This window comes from Periophthalmus magnuspinnatus, chromosome 16 (assembly GCF_009829125.3).
Source record: "Periophthalmus magnuspinnatus isolate fPerMag1 chromosome 16, fPerMag1.2.pri, whole genome shotgun sequence".
NCBI lineage: Eukaryota > Metazoa > Chordata > Actinopteri > Gobiiformes > Gobiidae > Periophthalmus > Periophthalmus magnuspinnatus.
Genome location: NC_047141.1, coordinates 10349959 through 10374069, shown reverse-complemented (window position 1 = coordinate 10374069; position 24111 = coordinate 10349959). Strand labels below are relative to the sequence as shown.

Below are 24111 nucleotides of genomic sequence, written 5' to 3'. Positions count from 1 at the left end.
AAGACTAGACAAGAAAAATGCGAGAGTTGGCAGGAGACTATGAGGACTCTGCAAAGAAAAGACAGCTGTCATGATGTCAGTTTTCCCTGTCCTCCCGTGCTCTCTCCCCCTCCCCTACCTGTGTGTCTGGAGCTGGGTGGAGTGCCTGACTCCTCCCGTGCACACCTGGGGTGCATCAGCCTAATCACCACCACCTGCTGCTGAGTACAAGAAGGCTTGGCAGTCTACACTCGGTGCCAGACCGTCCGCGTGTAAAACGTGAATGTTTCTTGCTAAGCTTTGTTATATGGTACTTTCCTGCAAATGCTCATTTGGATTTATGCACCCTCCAGATTCCTGCCTCTACTCGCCCAGCTCCTGCCGCCACGTTCCAGTCCCGGTATCGCTTCCAGCTCGTCTTGTCTCCTGCTCGTCTCGTCTCCTGCTCGTCTCGTCTCCAGCTCGTCTCGTCTCCTGCTCGTCTCGTCTCCTGCTCGTCTCGTCTCCTGCTCGTCTCGTCTCCTGTCCGGTCCTGGTCTCTGGTTTGTCACCCGCTCCCCGCTCTGGTCTTCGTCTGCTCCGCCCGCCCTGGTACCGCACCTGCTTCTATCCCCGTCCTGGTCCTGTCCTGCCCGCCTCTACCTGCACCGCACCCGCCTGACCCGTCTCCCGCTCCCCGGTTCCTGTACCTGCTCTTGTGACCTGTTTAAAGACTGCATTTTCACCGCTGTAAATAAACACTGTTAAAACTGCTCTGGTCTGCATCCTTTGGTCCTATCCGCACCGTTACGACAGAACGGTCTGGCCACTATGGACCAAGCAGGCTCAGATCCGGACCAGACGCGCCGCCTCACGCACTCTCACCCCGAGGCGGTGCTGGGTCAGCACGAACAATCCATTCGAACTCTATTGGAGCTAAATCAGACATTGTCCCAGCAGGTGGCACAGCTTAACCACCAGGTGGCCGCGCTCCTCGTCACCCCGCCTGCTGCAGCTGGAGCGCCACCATGCCTCCCGGAGCCGAGAGGCACGGATCCGGAGCCGTATGCTGGACAACCTCACCTCTGTCGCGGATTCCTGTTCCAGTGCGAGTTCATGTTCCAGCAATGCCCTTCTCGTTTCAGCTCGGGGGCCACCAAGATCCGGTATATATGTGGATTACTCCGGGGCAGAGCTCTCCAGTGGGCAGAGGCGCGCCTAATGAAGACGTCTGTGGATAGCCTGGATTTTAATGAATTTGTGTCCACGTTTAAGCTGGTGTTTGACCACCCGCACTACCAGGACAATGCTGCCTCCCGGTTATTGACTCTCAGCCAGGGCTCCAGGACGGTAGCGGATTATTCCATTGAATTCTGGACACATGCGGCGGAGCTGGACTGGACGGACAGCGCGCTGCGGGCTGTGTTTGTGCGGGGCCTGAACGAGACTTTGAAAGATGAATTGGTTTCCCGGGACGAACCCCCCGACCTGCGGACCCTCATCTCCCTCACTCACCGTATAGACAACCGCCTACGGGCTCGTCGCCGAGAGAGGCGCCGGTCACCGGCCCCGCCGGAGCCACGCGCTGCCCCGCCCCCGCCGGATGAGCCCATGCAACTCAACAGGACCCTTGTGTCGGCCGAGGAGCGTCAACGGAGGCGTCGTCTGGCCGGGGCTTGCCTCTACTGCGGTGAGCGCGGACATTATGTGGTCACTTGCCCAGTTCGGCCAAAAGGGGGGGCCCACCAGTAGCGCTGGGAGTACTGGTGGGCGAGCAACACATCCTGGACTCTTCTAATAGACTGCGGCTCAGCGCCACCCTGTGCGTTCGCACAGAGACCTTATGCGTTTCCGCCCTTATCGACTCCGGGGCTGAGAGGGACTTTATTGATGCCCAAGTCGCGGAGCAGCTCGGGGTCTACCTGGAGCCCCTCGAACGCCCCTTAAATGCCCAGGGGCTCAATGGACGTTTTCTGGGGCACATCACTCACATCACAGAACCTGTCACCGTGATTCTGTCCGGCAACCACCAAGAGAACCGTCAGTTTCATGTCCTGTCCTCCTCCGCTTCTCCTCTGGTCCTTGGTTACCCCTGGCTACGCGCCCACAACCCTGTTTTCGATTGGGCCAGGGGCGGAGTTTCGGGCTGGAGTCCCGATTGCCACGCCAAGTGCCTTCGGTCCGCCCTCCCTCCGGCCGGGAGGTCCGTTCCTGTCGCTGATCCGTCCCCAGACACCCCCAATCTGTCCTCGGTGCCTGCTGAATATCACGACCTGGGGGAGGTTTTTAGCAAGAGCAAGGCCCTCTCTTTACCGCCCCACCGCCCATATGACTGCGCCATTGACCTCCTGCCGGGTGCCCCACTACCATCTAGCAGGCTATATAACCTGTCTAAACCTGAACGCGAGTCAATGGAGGACTATATCCGTGGGTCCCTGGCTGCCGGAATCATCCGCCCGTCCACTTCACCCGTGGGAGCGGGGTTCTTCTTTGTGGCTAAGAAGGACAAATCCCTGCGGCCTTGCATTGATTACCGGGGTCTGAACAATATAACTGTAAAGAATAAATACCCGCTTCCCTTACTGGACTCGGCATTTACGCCCCTCCACGGTGCGACCATCTTCTCCAAGTTGGATTTGCGGAATGCGTACCACCTGGTGCGCATCAGGGAGGGAGACGAATGGAAGACGGCCTTCAAGACACCCCTGGGACATTTCGAATACTTGGTTATGCCCTTCGGTCTCACCAACGCCCCTGCCGTATTCCAAGCCCTCATCAACGATGTGCTCCGTGATTTCCTTAACCGATTCGTCTTTGTTTACTTGGATGACATCTTGATTTTCTCGCGGTCCCCCCAGGAGCATCACCAGCACGTTCGCCAGGTTCTCCAGCGCCTCCTCGAGAATAAACTGTTCGTGAAAGCTGAGAAATGCGAGTTTCACGCAGAGGAGGTCAGCTTTTTGGGCTTCATTGTGGGGCGGGGCCAAGTAAGAGCTGATCCTGAAAAGATCCAGGCTGTCACTGAGTGGCCCGTTCCTACCAGCCGGAGACAGCTCCAGAGATTTATCGGCTTTGCCAATTTTTATAGACGTTTCATCCGGGATTTTAGTAGGGTTATCTCGCCCTTAACTAAACTCACCTCTCCTGCTTTGCAGTTTGCCTGGTCTCCTGAGGCGCAGACAGCCTTCGAGAAGCTTAAGAGACTATTTACCTCCGCTCCCATCCTGCACCAGCCCGACCCTTCACGGCAATTCATCGTGGAGGTCGACGCCTCCGACTCGGGAGTGGGGGCCGTGCTTTCGCAGAGGTTCGACCCCCACAACCGCCTCTGTCCCTGCGCCTTCTTTTCCCGGCGATTGTCCTCGGCCGAGGTCAATTATGACGTGGGGGATCGGGAGCTCCTTGCCGTAAAGCTGGCCTTGGAGGAGTGGCGCCACTGGCTCGAAGGGGCGGAGCAACCATTCATCGTCTGGACCGACCATAAAAACTTGGAGTACATCCAGTCCGCCAGGCGCCTCAATCCCCGTCAAGCTCGTTGGTCCCTCTTCTTCAGCCGCTTCAACTTTCTCCTCACCTACCGCCCCGGATCTCGGAACGTCAAACCAGATGCCCTCTCCCGCCAGTTCGCCCTGGAGGATAGCCCGGTCACCGCAGAAACAATTATCCCCTCCTCGTGTGTGGTGGCCGCGGTCCATTGGGATATCGAGGACACCGTCCGAGAGGCCCAGACCAACGACCCCGACCCAGGTAACGGCCCTCCAGATAAACTGTTTGTTCCCGATTCTGTCCGGTCTCAGGTGCTCCAGTGGGTCCATGCCTCCCGTTTCGCCTGCCATCCTGGTGCCGGTCGCTCTCTCTCCCTCCTCAGGAGACGCTTCTGGTGGCCCACGATGGACACAGACACCCGGGCTTATGTCGCCGCCTGCCAGGTATGTGCTCGGGCCAAGGCCTCCCACTCACCCCCTTCTGGTCTCTTGCATCCTCTCCCAGTTCCTCGTCGCCCTTGGTCCCACATCGCCTTGGACTTCGTGACGGGCCTTCCCCCTTCCCAGGGGAACACGGTGGTTCTCACCATTGTGGACCGCTTCTCCAAGGCCGCCCATTTCGTTGCCCTGCCTAAGCTCCCCACAGCCAAAGAAACTGCCGACCAGCTGACCAGTCATGTCTTCCGACTCCACGGCATCCCGGTGGACATCGTGTCCGACAGAGGGACCCAATTCACCTCTCAGGTATGGCGGTCTTTCTGCAACAGTTTGGGGGCCACGGTTAGCCTCACGTCCGGGTTCCATCCACAATCTAATGGGCAGACGGAGCGGGCCAACCAAGACCTGGAGTCGGCCCTACGGTGCACAGCCTCCGCCAACCCCGCGACCTGGAGTACTCACCTGCCCTGGATAGAGTACGCTCACAACTCCCTCGTGAGTTCCGCCACTGGTATGTCTCCCTTCGAGGCATCGCTGGGATATCAACCCCCTCTCTTTCCCACGGAGGAGAGGGACCTCGCCGTCCCGTCTGTTCAGCGCCATCTCCAGCGCTGTCGCCGGATCTGGAAGAAGGCCAGGGCGGCCCTTCTTCGGGCTGGAGCGCGCACTAAGGCGACGGCCGATCGCCACCGTGTCCCGGCGCCCGTATACCAACCTGGCCAGATGGTTTGGCTCTCCGCCAAGACGGTCCCGCTGAAGACGGACTCCCGTAAGCTGTCCCCCCGATTCCTGGGACCGTTTAAGATCATGAGGATCATAAATCCATCGGCGGTGCGCCTCCAGTTACCCCCGTCTCTCCGGATTCATCCGACCTTTCACGTCTCCCAGGTTAAACCAGTCCGGACCAGCGACCTGTGCCCTCCGGCCGATCCCCCACCGCCCGCCCGAGTCATTGACGGCCACCCGGCGTTCACCGTCCGCCGCCTGATTGACGTTCGTCGCCGTGGTAGGGGCCTCCAGTACCTCGTCGATTGGGAGGGTTACGGTCCGGAGGAGCGATCCTGGGTGCCCAGGGCACGCATTCTGGACCCCGACATGGTGAGAGACTTCCACCGCGCTCATCCTGACAAGCCTGGGGGTCCACCAGGAGGTGGACCTTAGGGGGGGGGTACTGTCATGATGTCAGTTTTCCCTGTCCTCCCGTGCTCTCTCCCCCTCCCCTACCTGTGTGTCTGGAGCTGGGTGGAGTGCCTGACTCCTCCCGTGCACACCTGGGGTGCATCAGCCTAATCACCACCACCTGCTGCTGAGTACAAGAAGGCTTGGCAGTCTACACTCGGTGCCAGACCGTCCGCGTGTAAAACGTGAATGTTTCTTGCTAAGCTTTGTTATATGGTACTTTCCTGCAAATGCTCATTTGGATTTATGCACCCTCCAGATTCCTGCCTCTACTCGCCCAGCTCCTGCCGCCACGTTCCAGTCCCGGTATCGCTTCCAGCTCGTCTTGTCTCCTGCTCGTCTCGTCTCCTGCTCGTCTCGTCTCCAGCTCGTCTCGTCTCCTGCTCGTCTCGTCTCCTGCTCGTCTCGTCTCCTGCTCGTCTCGTCTCCTGTCCGGTCCTGGTCTCTGGTTTGTCACCCGCTCCCCGCTCTGGTCTTCGTCTGCTCCGCCCGCCCTGGTACCGCACCTGCTTCTATCCCCGTCCTGGTCCTGTCCTGCCCGCCTCTACCTGCACCGCACCCGCCTGACCCGTCTCCCGCTCCCCGGTTCCTGTACCTGCTCTTGTGACCTGTTTAAAGACTGCATTTTCACCGCTGTAAATAAACACTGTTAAAACTGCTCTGGTCTGCATCCTTTGGTCCTATCCGCACCGTTACGACAACAGCAGGCGTTAGGAACTCTGTCGGACAGAGTGGACGAAAGCAGAAGAAGGCAAGAGCTATCAGAAATGATGACAAAGAGAAGAGAGCAAGAGTAACAAAGTGAAAAGATGGTGGAGGAAAACAGAGGAGGCATTAGTTAGACAGTGAGGACAAATGAGGCAGAACTGGCTTTTCAAAATACATCCAAATAACGACAATGCACATGAAAATATGGGATGGGTCATGGAAGTAAAATGAATAAAAATGGATGAACGAATAACTAGCTATGTCTTATGGTAAAATCAAAATGGATGTCAAGTGGTTTCGCTACTTGCACAAGTACAATTAGAAACCCAGGCAACCCTAGCAAGTGGAATTATGTGGAAATGTTTGATCAGCTTTTTTGAAATACTGAAAATTATGTTCAAAACTATGTCCCAGCCTGCACTGTGCATAAAGGTATAATAGCAGAGCTGCTCCTTTACTAACATATTAAGTCGTTTTTACATTTGTTTTAAAACTAGTCAGTAATTTGAAATGATGTGGTCTTCTGTAACCCAATTGACTGAAGTTTGAACCTGAATCTACCAATACAATAGGTTGTGTTCACGTTATGTCATAAGACTCTATAAAGTGATATTTAATTTAAAGCTGAAATAGCCAAAGTTTAGCATTTGTGAATCGCTATATATTTCATACATATATTAGAGGCATAGTACAAAATCCATCCACACAAAGTGAAGCTATTTTGAATTTTTGGACACAAGTAATTAGTGTAAATGTGTCTTACAACCACATTTAATTGAGGTATTTGGAGTGTATTTCAATGCAATATGTTTCAGTATTTTTTTAATAGATTTTTTTCAATTATAATATATATTTTTTGTGTTCCTCTTTCCTCCATCTTGAATTCTAACACGTGAACACAACCTATAGACAGCAGTGTTGCGCGTCATACTGACCCGGCCCGAACTGTCCAATGGGAACGTGCCTCTACTTTGCCAGGATGCTTTGGAGCCCTGGATAGATAAGCAAATATATCTGCATTACTTTTTATAAACTTTAAATACCTGCAGCTTATTTAGACAACTTTTTTTTGATTGACAAATGCAGAAGCCCCACGCAAACTCCTATAATGTGCACAAAGCAGACGAAAACACCACAAGTAAACGCATACAATGGCAGGAGAGAGGGAGGAGAGGAGAAGGTGAGAGGGAGGAGAGAGCGGATAGGAGGAGGAGGAGAGGGAGTAGCGAGGGAGGCGAGGAGGAGGAGAGAGGAAGCAGAGAGATGACAAGAATACAAAAAGAGAGGTGAGAGGAGGAAGAGAGAAGGAGGCGAGGAGGAGAGAGGGAGGAGAAAGAGGAGGAGAGAGTAGATAGGTTAAAGATATGCGGTTGCGGTGATGTATGAAAAAAAAAAAAATGAAAGCCAAAGCGAAGGACAAAAGGAGGATGCAGACAGAAGAGAGGGACAAACAATGCAGATTATGAATGAGAGGATTGGGAAAAGGAGGACTGGAATGCGGCCATGTTCTGAGCATTCTGGCAGCGGAGACGTGGAGAGATTATAAGACCTGCACTGCATCACCGTACTACGCATCAGTGAATCATTAGAGTGAGTGACAGGACACACTCGCACGTGACTCAGATGACATTCAGTTACAGTATGGTTAGGGTTAAGTTATGGCAGTTACAACTACAAATGTTAACTATTTTTCTGAGGGACAGCATCTGTGCTACATATTTGTCATAGGTTTTCATCAGTCAAGTGTTAGTTTGGGAAGAAAGTTTGCAAAAAAAAAGTTGAAAATTACAGCAAGCAGCGCCACATTCTACAAAGGAATCAAGTTCCATCCAAAATACAAGGTCAATTTATCCATCAGATTATTCAGCGAGGGGCTGTGAAATACAATAATAACAAAAAAACAAAAGTCTCAGTGCAGCGCAACAGGTAGAGTCATTAGATCCGGTGTCAGGGCAGTCTGAGGGGAGTAACAGCCCTCAGAACAAAAGTATCCCTCCTGTTTGTCCTGAAGCCTGGGCATCAGAGCAGTGTCTAAGGGGAGACAGGTGAACTCTGAAAACACAACAGAAAGATCCCTCCTGAGCCGCACTCCGCTCTGTTGTTTTGGCCATTCCCTGTGGAACATCGTCTGCCATATTTGTTATAGAAAGTCTGTTGCACTGTTTCAAAAAGTCTGGAGCATTTCAGAGCTACACTCCACTTCTTAGTTGGTCAAAATCACAAATTTAAGATGGATTTAAGATCAAAATTGAAGAAGTTAAAATACTCAGTGGCTCAATAGCACCAACCAACCACAACCATGGCAACCACGGAGCAAGGGATATCAGTTTCTGACAGTTGTGTTGTGTAGATTAGACAGGTTTTGGCCTTGTTAACATTATAGTTGCTAGGTAACAGTAACATAAATATAATTATGTTAACTATGGTGAATAGTCTATGAATGTGAATGTATCATCTGCACCTTAAAAACAGCCAAATTATGTACAGTGGTGTTCTCACAGTTTTACTTAAAGGTGCAGTTGTGTAACTTTTCTGGTAGTGAGTCCACCACATCTCCACGGTGATGTTTGTGCTCAGCCTGGGATGTTCCACAGTATAGCGTTATAGCTTTCTCCATGGAGTCAAAACACATTAAAGTGAATAAATGCAACAAAAAAAAAAAGTGTAATGCCATACTGTTGCATTCAAGGGAAAGCAAAAACATCTCCATGGAGACAACTCTCCACCAGAAAAGTGACATAGTGCAGCCCTGCCTAGATTTCATCCCAATGCCCTACCTGATCTACTTTTCCATTATCAACGCTGGAGACCAAGATAGAGTTTATTATTCACAGGGGAATCAAGACCTACATCAAACTCAGGGCTGTTATAATAAAGCGTGCCATATGGACCGGTGCACCATAAACAGTATTGGACAGGAGCCTAGATGTACATGAGCAGTCCCATGAGGCTTGTATGGTTCTTATGTAAGTCCATGTAGGAGGACTGAGGGAGGAGAGTGGGTGAGTTGTGGGTAGTAGCGGTGTATCTAAAGACACAATCATCTCAAGCTACCAAGCAGGCCAACAATGATAGAACAATATTTAGATTGTTCTGGTAAATTATAACTTGTTGTACTTGTGAACTGCATGTAGTAGTATTTGGTCAGTACTATTATTATTAAAGGAGTATTTTACTTGTAAGGACGGTATTAACTGCTAACACGTAACATATTTAGATCACCATGTTACCTTTTACTGTTTTGAAAATGTCATATTTGCAGAAAACAACGTATTAACATGTTTTATAAGTTCTGTTTAATTTTTGGACGTTCTGAGCCTCCCCACCTTTTGCTCTCCATGTTAAGTCACCCCCCCTTAAGAGCACTATGACAACACAATCCAGCGCGCATCCTGTTAATGAAACTACTGCGCATCGTATCAAGTTTGTGAAGTTATAGTGTAATGTTTTTGTATATTTATGGAGAATTATTGCGTGGGAGTATAGACTTGCACAGAATCTTACAACTAACCGTAAGAAGGGTTCAAATAGGGCCTAGGAGAGATCGTTAAAAAACTCAAACAAGCACGGATGACATCTAAAACCTCTTCAAGCATGTGTTTGATGGTACGTTTTAAAAATGCTTTGAATAGCACAAATGGATGAAAATTGATAGATGTAGTTTGTGTATTTCTTATGCTGACTCTAGACACTTAGCGATAGCACAACCTAGCACCCAGACATTTTTCTTCCTCATTGATTGGACTTTATCGATCACTAGAACATGTTGGCTGCCTGTTGCTGCAGCTGATTTTTTTTTACAAGCGTGGAAGTAATAAATTATATATACTGTGTAGATTGGCTCAAGTCCAGGAAAGCTAGACACTTATGTGGAATGAAATAATACAATATATTTTAGTGGCTGGTTCTAAAAATATATCAAACTACAGCGGTTTATTTGGTCATTTGTATGAAAGCCTTGGTCTTTATCATTTCTGAGATATTTATAGCCCTAAGATGATGTCATAATACTAACATAATATTACTGTAACTTGGGTCTTGACATATTTCAACATGACTGGATGAAATGAAACTCTGAAATGTCGTATTCATACCATACTATGAGCCTCACCGCACAATTGCAAAAAGTGTTGAATGTGATATTAAAGGAGACATATTATGCAAAATCAACTTTTAATCATAGCATGTTGTAATGGTGTTCCCTTTGCCTGAGCAGTCAATCCCTCCAACCTTCTGTTTGAAAGCAGAAGGGTTTGGAATGCCTCAAACAGCCATCCTTAGTTGGGACAATCATCCTTACTTGGGACAATCACAGCAGCAGAATTTCAGAAAAGCAGAAAAGCTGAAGACAGACTAATCCTGTATTGTCCTGCATTGAGGCTTTAGGACTCCGAACATTTCACCTACACTCTATCTCCGCAGACATCCAAGACTTCAAGTGATACAAGTTCTGTAGCTTTGAACAGGAAGTCAACGGACCTGTTTCTATTACTTATTACCGTTAGATCAATACTTACGTTTACAATGAGCAAAATGTAAAATGATAATCTACTTATGTTATAGTTTAAAGTGGAACTAAACACTTTATCCACGTTTATGCTACTAAACTTTGTACAGTATATGTCTTTATACAGTCCCTAGTCCTTTTTTGGCAACTTTACTGCATACATTTGCAGCTCTCTGGTCAAAACCGTATAGATCTAAAGTTTGTGCTGCCTTCAATGGACACTGCAATTTCAAGTACTATGTGACATCACACATGACTGCCCTGATTACAGCCAAATGTCTCTGATTACGAATACCTGGCAGTTTGAAGTGTGGTGTTCCTCATATCCCTAGACTCCATCCCTAACCCCTCTCACTTTCTTCTTTAGTCCTCCAGGTACTGCCCAGTTTAGCAGTTCTATTTGAAATGTGGCTGTGGACTGAGTTTATGTGTTTAATCCCGCTTTAATACCAAATAGCACAAAAAAAGCATAAAATGTTAATATTGATAGCATCATACCGTGCCATTCATTCTTGTTTTCCCACTGAACCACAATACTCTTATCAGTCAGCGCACTCGGGTTTGTCCCTCGTCTTAAATAATGCTAATGCACCGAACTCACTTAGGCTATGACCTCATTTGCGCATCTTGTTTTAGCGTCGATCTTATCCTGTCTATGAGTGGATGTGTTTGTGCAAAAGGCCGATTCAGCCCCTCGTCCTTCACTCTCCCCCCCCCGTGCCAGTGTCTTTATGGGGGAAGATTTAGTGCCTCCGTCAGGGCTTTCTCATTCTGCACCATCTGCCTGAGCCAGCCGCTGTGGAGGTTGGTTGTCGGGGAAGAGCATGGTAGTCAAGAACTGGCTGTGTTTGTATGGCCTACAGTTACGGGGCACCGCGGTAAACAAGGGATTACCTCAACCATTACAAAGCAAAGAATACAGGAATATACTGAACTGTGGAGGAGATACTATTGTCAATACAGGTCCCGTGCCAGACTGCAGTACAAACACGGCATTGTGTTTTAAACGACTGGGTGGCTGATAAAGGAAGAGCAAAATATAGTGAATGAAGACGGTTTTGCACGCTGGGTTGAACTACAGTGACGAATTCTTGCCCTTTGCAGCTGATATCATCAACATTCCCTGGGGGGTTGATGCTAACTGTAAGTTCTGCTCTGTCTGAAGCTCTTTTACTCAAGTCAAACTTTTATTTAAACACAATCTGGCCATAAAGAACGGACTTAGATAAAACTACAGCAGGTCAGCTAATTTATACAGTTAAATAACAAATAACATTACAGTCACACGCTTAGCTACCATTAGCCACCCACCTAAAATCAAACACCAACCAGGATCCTGAAAATGTGTTGTTTAATATTACGCTATTTCTGATCTGTGTTATAATGTTGTTTTCTCATCACAAACATAGCCGGAGTTGTGTTTTGTGTCATTCACACACACATAACACACAAATCCTGCATATTTAGGCTGAGTTCTTCTCTAAAACAGAAGACACCTTCCACCTTATGATGTCATGTGGTAATACAGGAAGTGCTCCACTGTGTTGTTAACTCCATGCACCTTCACTAGAGTCATTTGGATGATTTCAGACCTGGAATTGCTGATCACTACAGAACAAAAGGTAAAAGGAGCTGTTAACTTGAAAACTACCGCTTCATGACATCACAAGGTGGAACAGAGCATTTTGAGCATTGGAGATGTAGACAGACTAATAATGCAGGATCACTCAAACATGTGTGACTGAAACAAAACACAAGTCCAGGTGTTTTGTGTAATATACTACCTTTAAATCCATTTTGTATTTTTTCTTGAGTTTTCAGACTCTTAAAACTTCTTTTCGGTGTGTTTGCTTATCTTTGCATTGTGTCACCATGGTAACTGATAAACATACCGCCATAGGCATAAATGCAGAACACCCCCAGCGTGATGTCACTGCAAAGTATCGGTTGTATATATTTAAGTTTGTGTGGTACTGTCTTATTGCTACTTTTATGCACAGAAGACTCTCTAACCATGTATTTAAACAAGGTTTGTCCTGCCCCAGTACAGATATATTGTATAAGCAGCTCTTGGGGTCAAAATACTTCTGCTGTGTGCTGTCTGCATCTAATTATTAAGCGTTTTATTATTCAATAATCAGGAGGTGTATGGTTAGCATGCTAGTTGTTGTTAACTTTTTGTGATGATTACAAAATGGCAACATGATCTGTGATTGAGGTACCACACTATACAACATCACTGCTGCCTTCGACAGGATTAAGTCTCACACACATATAGCATTACAGCCTAAATCATTTTTTGGCCAAATTGTTTTCGGTCTCATTCTACTCTCGGGACGCTGCTGCATCTGTAGGAGTCTTTTGAAGATTAAATTAGTTTGTCATTTTTATGCTACATAAAAATGAAATTGTGTTACAGCCACATCCAACCACTACAATTCAGTACAAGAAGAGATAAAGGTAATATGAAGTCCAATCAAGAGTCTCTGATCAGCTTAACTGCTGTGGCCAGGACGCTTGACCAGTTGGTCAGCTTCAGTGAAATTAAGTAAGTCTCCCGAGCAGCTCCAGCGTAGCATTCTGTCCAGACTGATCAATTGTCTGGTCACTGCAGTCTTTGATGTTGATTAAAAATCAGAACTGTAGAACAACTTTGGCTGTGGACATGACAAATAATCTAAGGGATGCACTAAAAAAACAAAACAAAAGTCAGTTGGGGTCACATCAAACGATTCTTGTGCTTACTCATTTGTTTTGATTCTTTGGCTATTCCCTCTGTGTATTCTGCCACATTTAATGTAAAAAATCTGTAGCATCTCAGACGTCTGTTCTTGCACGGTATCCATGGATACAAGAAAACAAACAGCTCATTTCACACAATCCAACAACTTCTGCCCTTTGAACTCCTCAAGCTGCATTTTTTAATTTGGCTGAAATCCCACGATATAATGTGAAAAACTGAGCTCAATAAACAAAAAAGTTTCAAAAACTGCAGAGGGTCCCAGTTATGTAGCCACAATCAACTATGAGGTTTAGATCTGTTCAAACATCTTCTGAGATGTGATTCTTGTATTAGTTTGCCAGTTCATATTTCAGGTTTTTTTTTGTCAGTTCTTCTGGTTGTGTTTAAAATGTGAACTTTGAGAATCCTATTATTAAAACATAAATCACAAATCTAGTCACAATTGCACTGCTCATCAGAAAAAACAACAACACACAATTAGAAATTTTCTCCAACTCATTCAGCCCTAATAGAAACGATCTTATTCTACTTACTTTGGTACAATAAACATATAGAATAAATCATAGCTGTGTTTTCTATTGTGCACTTTTGAACTGGGGCCATGTTCATAATCATCTCCAAACACATTACAAGTGCAGTGTGCTTCTATTGTGCGTTCTCTTGGGTGTTGCATATTAATATTTTACAGGGAAGCAGGACTCTAGGCAGTACAATTGTGCACACTGCTCAGACCATTATTTTCATTGTCATACTGTGTGAAACTGCCCACACATTCCAGTGAGAAAAACACCATCCCTGGCTTCTGCTGCTCCGGTGTCAGGCTGAGAGATGGCGGAGCTGGATTACAATGCAAGATCCATTAGTTGAATTCATGTTCCACGGAAAAAACATACAATTCCCAGACGATGTGGGGCTTTTTGTTCAAAGTTTGCATGTTCTTCCTGTGTCTGGGTGTTGTTGTTAAAACTTTGGTTCAGCATCTGGTAGAACATCGCTCCAGAGGGGAAAAAAAATCTATGGGAACAATGCCTATTTTAGAGCCTATATTGAACTATTTTCTGATCTGTGTTATAATGTTTCCTCATCAAGAACATACCGAGTGTTTTGATTCATTTACACGTTTAACACATAAACCCTGCATATTTATTCATCTATTTGAGTTATTCTCTCACACAGAAAACACTCTGTTCCCCCTTGTGATGTCACCGGGTAGTACAACAAATGTCCCACTACATAAGGTCAAACATGGAATCGCCAATCTCTACTGAAATAAAGGTAAAAGGTAAAAACTTGAAAACTACAGCTTCATGGCATCACAAGGTGGACCAGAGCATTTTGAGCTTTGGAGATGTAGACAGACTAATAAACCAGGATTACTCAAACATGTGAATGAAACATAACACGATGTTTTTTAAAAGCAGTATTATAACATGCATTTGGTCGGGTTGTGGAGGTTGCAGCCTGAGCAGGGAAGCCCAAACTTCCCTTTCCACACACACTTCCTCCAGCTCTTCCAGGAGGATCCCAAGGCGTTTACACTTTGGTACTGGTTTGAGACCAGTTTAGTCCTGATGTAGACTTGGTTTGGTCCTGGTATATTCCTGATTTATTCTTGGTTTAGTACAGGTTATGTTCCATGTTGGTCCCAATTTTTAAGTGGTTTGTAGTAAGTAATGGGTTCGGGTGATAATAGCAAAAACAAATACCTCTATATTTTCTGGGATTATCCTGGTAACCATAATCAAATCATATTTAGCAATCCATCAATGCAAAGTGCTAACATGGGTCTGTATTTTTTTGGGATAAGTACTGTACAAATATGAATGGATTGCTGTATGACTTTGTAGCCCTTTTTGGAAACACTACAAGCTTCCTGCTCTTTCTATCAGAATGGCTTTTTTGTGGTTCTCATTTCTTAGACTAGTGATTTCACCCAAGAAAATATTTATGGTGCGTTCACACTACATTGAAACTGGGATTAAACTGGGACTTAACCTGGAAGTAAACCAGGGGTAAATCAGGGCTAGAACAGCACTAAACAAGTCTACATATGAAAAATTGGGTCAAACCAGGCCCAAACAAGCATAACTCTGCCTTCAGAGTACCACCTGATCAAAACTAGGTCTAAAATAAAACTACACCATCGCTGCTCTACTTCAAAACAAGTAAGACTTGTTACTAAGGCAAAGAACAAATGTGGAAGAAATCGACTTCAAAACCTGCAAAGTAGGTCACATACCACCAAAACAATCTGGCGCACCGCAATTTTAGAAAAAACTGTCTCAGGCGATATATTTCACATTCAAATTTTGCATGCCTTTAAAACTTCTATTTGGGTCTTATCTATCAAACGGTGGTTTTCAGACACTAGAATGTGATGACGTCCCTGTTAATTACATCGTACTTTGCCATGAAATATTGAAAATGCAACTTCACAACTGTTAAACCTCACCAATTCTATTAGTGACTCTAGAACAAGCTATATTTCAGCATTATATAACACCATTTATTGTAGCAGGCACCGTTCTGTATTAAATATTACTGGGGAAACAATGTTATTACTACAGTGATTTATAAAGGTGTTGTTTTCCAATAAAGCTTTGGCATTTCAACCAAACAACCCCAGTGCTGTGCCATGAATGGAAATACTGAGGACAAAAACAACAACAGCCAGATACTATTTCCCACAAAAAAGGATCTCGCAAACAAATATTATATCGCAGGGCAGAAATCCAAGCTAAATCCATAGAGACGAGTGTAATTGTTTGAAGAAAAACATTGGAGTAATTAGAACGGTGGACCAGCCTGTGTCGTCCCCAGAGCCGGCTCGGATACAGCTGTACTCTGCCTCTCTGAATATCAATTTGAAAAACCAAGCAAATAAATATACCGCAATCCACTAAACCCTGTTGGTTCTGTCTGGCAGGGCTCTGATAGTGTGGTATCAGTTATTGGTCCAGAAGCACTTTGTCAAGGTTTAAATAGGAAATTAAATCTGAAAATTAAAGATAAAGCATATTTTTATGAGCTAAACTAATTCAGCTTGACAAACTAGCTCTTTACACGACCGCTGGACAATGGTGATGTTGTTAAAGATGGACGATGTAACTTTTCCGGTCTGCCGTCTGCTCGTCTCCATGGAGATGTTATTCCGGTATCAGAACCACGCAAACAACAAACGTTTGGTGGAATTTTATTTCGGTGCAACATTGAAAAGAAACTTATGTCAACAGCACAGACAGACAAAAGACAACATTTCCTGTGCTGTTTCATGACATCATTTGGATATGGATACATATGTTTAAGGCATCTCCATGGAGACGTACCCTCTACCAGAAAAATTACACAATACATCTTCAAATAAATGCAACTTCTGAATGTCTTTGATCTTGACATACTTTATCGTGGAGCTTTAAGACTTGTGGCATGATTTGCGATAAAATAAAAACAATAGAAGCTAGTATTAAAGATGATTACCTATATAGAAGCGCCAAAATGACCAAAATGCCTAATAGTGAATGTGTATACTATGGACTTATTATGATTAAAAGTTGATTTATCACAATATGTCTCCTTTAAATCAACTGTGTATAAGATTTAGATTTAAAATTTCTTAAACGTGACCTAACTGTGTGCGAGATAAACATGTTCAAATCAAACATAGCTTTCACTGATAACAACTGTAATGCTGATTTATTCTTAAATACAAAAACATTGGACATGATGGATCATTTATTTATGTTATAATTTGGTGTTTTGGTTCTAAAGACAGAAAATGATTTGTGAAATGTCTTTGCAGAGACTGTAGCTTCACCAATGTCCACCAGGGGAAATTTGTCTCTCCTTTTAAAAGCAGCAGGAGGGTCAGAACAGTCCAGTTTGTCGGGCCCTTCAGTTTTGTATAAATACCTCACTCATTTGGGATATCTATGACTAGTTCTGCCTCGTCCGCCTCGACTGGGGATGTTGTCGGGCGGTGGAAGGAATACTTTGAGGATCTCCTCAATCCCACTGTCACGTCTTCCGAGGAGGAAGCAGAAACTGGGGACCCAGGGGCGGACTCGTCCATCACCCTGGCTGAAGTCACTGAGGTGGTTGGCAAGCTCCTCGGTGGCAAGGCTCCGGGGGTGGATGAGATCCGTCCTGAGTACCTCAAGTCTCTGGATGTTGTGGGACTGTCTTGGCTGACACGTCTCTGCAACATCGCGTGGCGGTCGGGGACAGTACCTGTGGAATGGCAGACCGGGGTGGTGGTCCCTCTGTATAAGAAGGGGGACCGGAGGGTGTGTTCCAATTACAGGGGAATCACACTCCTCAGCCTTCCCGGTAAGGTCTATTCCAGGGTGCTGGAGAGGAGAATCCGACCGATAGTCGAACCTCGGATTCAGGAGGAGCAGTGTGGTTTTCGCCCTGGTCGTGGAACACTGGACCAGCTCTATACTCTCCATCGGGTCCTCGAGGGTTCATGGGAGTATGCCCAACCAGTCCACATGTGTTTTGTGGATCTGGAGAAGGCATTCGACCGTGTCCCTCGTGGTGTCCTTTGGGGGGTGCTCTGGGAGTATGGGGTCCGGGGCTCTTTGCTAAGGGCTGTCCGGTCCCTGTATGACCGGAGCAGGAGCTGTGTTCGCATTGCCGGCAGTAAGTCAGACCTGTTCCCAGTGCATGTTGGACTCCGCCAGGGCTGCCCTTTGTCACCGGTTCTGTTCATTATATTTATGGACAGAATTTCTAGGCGCAGCCAGGGGCCGGAGGGGGCCTGGTTTGGGAACCACAGGATTTCATCTCTGCTGTTTGCAGATGATGTTGTCCTGATGGCTTCTTCGAGCCAGGACCTGCAGCAGGCACTGGGGCGGTTTGCAGCCGAGTGTGAAGCGGCTGGGATGAGAATCAGCTCCTCCAAATCCGAGGCCATGGTTCTCGACCGGAAAAAGGTGGTTTGCTCTCTCCGGGTGGGTGGTGAGTTTCTGCCCCAAGTGGAGGAGTTCAAGTATCTCGGGGTCTTGTTCACGAGTGAGGGAAGGATGGAGCGTGAGATTGACAGGCGGATCGGTGCAGCGTCTGCAGTGATGCGGTCGCTGTATCGGTCCGTTGTGGTAAAGAAGGAGCTGAGCCGGAAGGCGAAGCTCTCTATTTACCGGTCAATCTACGTTCCTACCCTCACCTATGGTCATGAGCTCTGGGTAATGACCGAAAGGACAAGATCGCGGATACAAGCGGCTGAAATGGGCTTCCTCCGCAGAGTGGCCGGGCGCACCCTTAGGGATAGGGTGAGGAGCTCGGTCACACGGGAGGAGCTCGGAGTAGAGCCGCTGCTCCTACACGTTGAGAGGAACCAGCTGAGGTGGCTCGGGCATCTGCTCAGGATGCCTCCTGGACGCCTCCCTAGGGAGGTGTTCTGGGCATGTCCCACCGGGAGGAGGCCCCGGGGAAGACCCAGGACACGCTGGAGGGACTATGTCTCTCGGCTGTCCTGGGAACGCCTTGGGGTCCCACCGGAGGAGCTGGAGGACGTGTCCGGGGTGAGGGAAGTCTGGGAGTCCCTGCTTAGACTGCTGCCCCCGCGACCCGGCCCCGGATAAGCGGAAGAAAATGGATGGATGGATGGATGGTTCTAAAGACAATTATCCAATCTGAAAGCAGAATAAGCCTTACATGAGTCTCCAGTTTGTGTTGCCAGTTGTAATGCTGAAATCCAGTTGGTTTAAACGTAAAATGCCTCTCTCTGATCTGAATCCTCGCTACCTAAACCCCAGGACCCACAGCCAATCATTAAAAGGCACATGTCACGCTATTTTACTGTCTTTTGTTTCCTCATCAAAAACAACCTGGAGTGATGTTTTGTTTCATTCACACATGTTGAACACAGACATCCCGCATATCTAGGCATATTTTAGTTCTTCTTTCAAACAGAAAACGCTATTCCAACTTGTGATGTCATGTGGCAATACAGGAAGTATAAAAGGTATGCGTTAACTTGAAAAATACCACTTCATGACATCACAAGGTAGAACAGAGCATTTTGAGCTTTGGAAATGTAGACAGACAAATAATAAAGGATTACTCAAACATGTGTGAATGAAATAAAACATAACTCTGGGTATGTTTTTGATGAGGTAACAACATTCTAACACGGCTTAAAGCTCACAGGAATTACTCTTGCGAAATACAGGGCACTTAATCACTGCTGCTGTAGCTGTAGTTCATACACTGAGAATGAGAAAAACTTATATATGTCCTCTATATGCAGGTTAAGGTACTGGCAACACAGGTTACACATACAGTTCCTTTAAAGTGCCATCATTATAGTTGTATGTTTTCTATTCAATAACAGCTGTATTATACTGTTCCCCTCCCCGTTATGAGTATGTGCAGATTACATTGTCAGTGTCAGGAGACTTAGAATAATTCCGTTAAGCTTTTCTAAGTTATTAAACTCCCTTCAGAGTCCATATTGCATTTGGTGGGTGTCAGCCTTCAGTACTCTCTCAGGAATCTCATTAAATATGGAACTGTGCTTATCATGGTGCCTCATCGGTGCGCTCTGTGATTTGATGCTGCAATATCACCGGAGTCCTCCTCTCTTCTCCACATACATTAGCATAGCAGAGAGGAGTATTTGAATATTGATGCACTTCAGTATGTTTGTGTGTGTGTATGTGCATTTATGGAAGACTGTCTGAGGTGCAGGTTTATAGTCATAATATCTTTCTAATGGAGCTGTTTGTGACAGGGCAAAGGGGCATCGGTGAGTTAGAAGTTTCATTTAGGAAAAAGAAAAACATTGCTTGCCCAACAAGAAGAACTCCACAAGGAGACAGTAAAAGGCTAATCTAATCCATTAACCTAAGCTATTATATCAATGAAGCTACAAGCACTAAATGGCATAGTTTGTTGTTATTTAAAGTTTATTCATCGAGAACTAACATCCCTTTGATAGCAGGGCTGAGCAATTTTGGAAAATATCTAACTGTGATTTTTTTTTTTACTAGTATTTTAATTATGATCTGATTTGTGATTTAATAATAGGATTCACAAGGGCTAAGTTCACATTTTAAAGGAAAGGTACTGCAATCACAACAGATAGAGGACACATGCAAGTTTTTCATAGTTTTTCATTATATGGACAGGCCTCATGTGGAAGCTCAGAACCGCCAGAATTCACTCCTTGAGCTGTAGAGGCTGCACTAGCACTGATAATGATTGACTGCAGGTGTTGGGGTTTAAGTAGTGACCATTCAGACCAGAGAGAGGCATTTTAGGTTTAAACCAACAGGATTTCAGTGTTAAAACTGGCAAACCAAATGAGAGAATCATTCTGCATTCTGAGTTAATAATTGCCTTGACAACCAAAACACCAAATTATAACATAAACAACTTGGTCATCATGCCCAATGTTTCTGTAATCAAGAATATATCAGCATTAGAATTGTTATCAGTAAAAGCTCAAATCTGGGGGAACAGTTGGTTTTAGGTTTAGATTCAATTTAAAATCTAAATCTTACAGACAATTCTTTAAACACATTCATGAACATTTGAAAAGAGACTGCTAAACTAATACAAGAATCCCATGAATTTCAGATTGTAGAGGTCTAAACTACAGGGTTAACAGGTTTATGTATGTAATAAGAGGATAATTTGTTGTTTGCAAAGGAAATTTTGTTGCTATATAACTGCAGTCCTGGTGATTTGCTAATTGCCACTGTTCAAATTGTGATTTTGATTTGATTTTCATACCTTGCAGCACTTGACAGTAGAGAAGGACACATTTAGCGTCTGAAACTATACACACACGGATGATTTTTGCTTTGGTCGTAGTTTAGATAACGATCACCAAGCAACGGAGCAATGCCTTTTAGTCATTTTGCTCTTTTTGACATTTCTCCAAGAAAACAAGACTGGTTGTTGAAGATATGGCTGTACAAATCCATTTTCATTCCAAGTCTGTAAATCCAGCTGACACCCCCAATCAGCTGTGTTCCCTCAATAAAGGAGGATTTGTGGTGTTTGACATTCACCAAAATATAGCAATTTATAGACGTTTAAGGCTCTATATTGTTTTTTTCCCATTTTTCTGAGCAGAATTTCACTTGTACCACTGCATATATATATATATATATATATATATATATATATATATATATATATATATATATATATATATATATATATATATATATATATATATATTGTATAAGCATCTCTGGAGGTCACATGATCTGTCTGCATCTAATTCTAAAGCATTTTATTGCCCAATCATCAGGAAGAGTGGTGTTAGCATGCTAGTTGTTGTTAGGTTTACCATCACAGTGAAAGTTAATTAAAGCTCTTCATTGGACCACTGCAAACTGTTTAAAATGAAGTTCAGTTTTTTCACGTTTTTAAGATAGAAAAAAAATTACTAAAATGGATGTGAAACGATAATACTGAAAGCAAACCATAAAGCTGAATTATCCCCCAAAAAGTATTCTAAATGTGCAATATTATTGAAAAACACAAGCCGCAATACATACACAGCAGAATGCAACACTTAAGTCATTAGTTTTAATGAGTCATAGAGGTTCATAATTCAAACTTGCAAAAAAATAACCCAAAATTCCCACCAGTACAAAGAAAAGGTACCATAGACTGTATATATATATAAATGGATGTAGCTAACCTGCTAGCCGCTACGTTCCAAATAAGAAGTGATGGCTCCAATTAACTTCCCACTGAAAAACTGTCCCTCTCTCTGTAAGTGCTGCAGTGAGACTCATCATCTTCATCTTTAAATGTTCGTATTGACCTGTTCTACATGATCCTGGTATTTTTTCTTTAGCTACTGCATCCATAAATCAAGATATGAGCATTAATAACAGACGGATCAGGCACCTTCTTTCCCCAAGGTTGGCAACAGGTTTGATTGACAGCGTTGCTAAGGGGCATTACGTTCATCAGCCTCACTCTGGATTGGCTCTTTGGTTGCTATAAATTCCATATATGGAAATCTGCTCCAAATTCGCCCCTATAACGGCTGGCCTTCACAATCTTCATTTGACTGGAGCCGAACGCTATGGGCGACGTCACACTCCCTTACTCCACTTCATTAGACAATCTATAAAAGGTGCACACGATAAATATTGGCCTCTAAAAATGATCATTCCATCTATAATTTATTGATGTCGATACAGATTTATGGTGACAGGCCTACTGATCCCAGAGATGCATTCAGTTTTGAAAGCAATCAATGCACAGCGCATGTCTTTAGGGAACCAGGAATTTCTTTAGCGGACAACAGCCCTACATACTACAAAATGATCTATGTTCAGTGCAACGTTTTATGTCAGACATTAGCCAGTGGAATGGGAGTGTGTCGTGCTAGCTCACCTCTGTGATGTGGGGTAATGATAATGACAAACAGCATGATTACATGGACGGAGGACAAGATGGAGGAGATGGTGATGGAGGGGGTCTGACGACGTCCGTGATGAGTCTACCTCGAGTGGTGCAGCCTTGGCCCTGCAGGTATTCTTGGCGGTCTCATCAGAAGCCGCTGGGATCTGTGGGAGGAGAGAGGAGATTGTTTAGTCATTTCACACTGTTCTGTTTTTGTGTGAAGACTGTGACCCTACTGCTGCTGCCCTAAACACACACAAACACAACCAGTCAAAGTGGGGAGGGTTTGTATAAAACGGTTCTCCAGTGGTTAAGGTTATGAGATTCTTTGATGTCCCCATTGGCAATTTGTCAGCTGCATTTGGCATCCCATCCCATAATGCTCTCGCTGTAGCTAGTTGTCAAGGCCCTGTTTCTAAACTTGTCCCAAAACCCTCACCTTAACCAAAATAGCTGTTCCTGAACCTAAACGTGCCCCAAGCGTAACTGGATTGTGAAATAAACAATGTTTGTTAGCACTGTATCAATGCACATTGGCTGTTTTTGTAGAAATGCGTCGGGAAAACAAAATGTGCCGACTTGTTAGGAGCAGTAGCTGTGGGACCCATCTCCATATCTTGAGCGAGGTTTGGTTAAGACTTCTGCGTGTTAGGAGTTGGTGGAGGAAAAAGACCCAGACATGTGGAGAAAATTCAAATTTGACCCAGTTGGAAGGCGTTGAGGTAGTTACAAGAAATAGCCAGATGAAGTTATGTATTTCTGCAACGTCTTTTGTTTTTGGTTGTCTGTAAAAAAAAATTAATAGAATAAAATGTGCTGTTACAAAAAAAAAAAGATACAAAAAGATTCTTAATAATGTAGATGATTTTATTTTTGTTTCCCTGTTGACGAAATGATGAATAAGCGAGTATAATATCAGTTGGTTGTTGGTTTTGCTGTGTAGTACGTACCAGCATTGAGAACATTTGAGAGAGAAGGTATATTTAATGAATGATAGGGTTCATTCTTATAAAATGTATGACACAAATTTTAAAAATGACCATTGTAAAAGTGCATTATATTCAACTCTTTCAATCTAGCCTGTACAGACACCATTCATTTGTCACTTCAATACTATACTGCCTGGCCAAAAAAAAAGACACCACCAAAAAAAAAAAATTATAGTTTCACACACACTAATATTTTGTTGGACTGCCTTGCACAGAATCATACTGCTAACTGTAAAGAGGCACTGATGATGGTCAAGTCTGACGCTGCACAAAGCCTTTTTCAGCACATCCCAAAGATTCTCAATGGGGTTAAGGTCTGGACTCCATGTGTGAAAATGATGTCTCATGCTCCTGAACCACTCTTTCACATTTTGGCCCGATGAATCCTGGCATTGTCATCTTGGAATATGCCCGTGCCATCAGGGAAGAAAAATCCATTGATCGAATAAACTGGTCATTCAGTATATTCAGGTAACAGACTGTTGCTGAACCTAGACCTGACTCGTACCTATAGGCTCATAGCTATTTGCTTAGTTAAATCCAGGTGGCGACTTTTTTTTTTTTTTTTGGCCACTCTGTGTATTACATGACTGTATTTTTCCATATGTTGTAACCTTGTATTTCCCATGACATATTTCAAAACCTGCCCCTCTATATTAAATTACAGCAGTTGTGCTTGTTGTACGGCGGGTTCCAAGCAGAGTGAACATTGCTTATATCTGTGGCACA

General features: G+C 44.9%; 1 protein-coding gene across 1 annotated transcript in view; it reads right to left on the bottom strand.

Annotated features, from left to right (window-relative positions):
* Positions 1-24111, bottom strand: part of si:ch211-113g11.6 (uncharacterized protein LOC559008 homolog) — a 104897-nt gene that overhangs the window by 57415 nt on the left and 23371 nt on the right. Inside the window, exon 3 of the mRNA XM_033981010.2 lies at positions 22495-22557. Within this exon, the coding sequence (XP_033836901.2) occupies positions 22495-22557 (63 nt within the window). The remainder of the gene's footprint in view (positions 1-22494; positions 22558-24111) is intronic.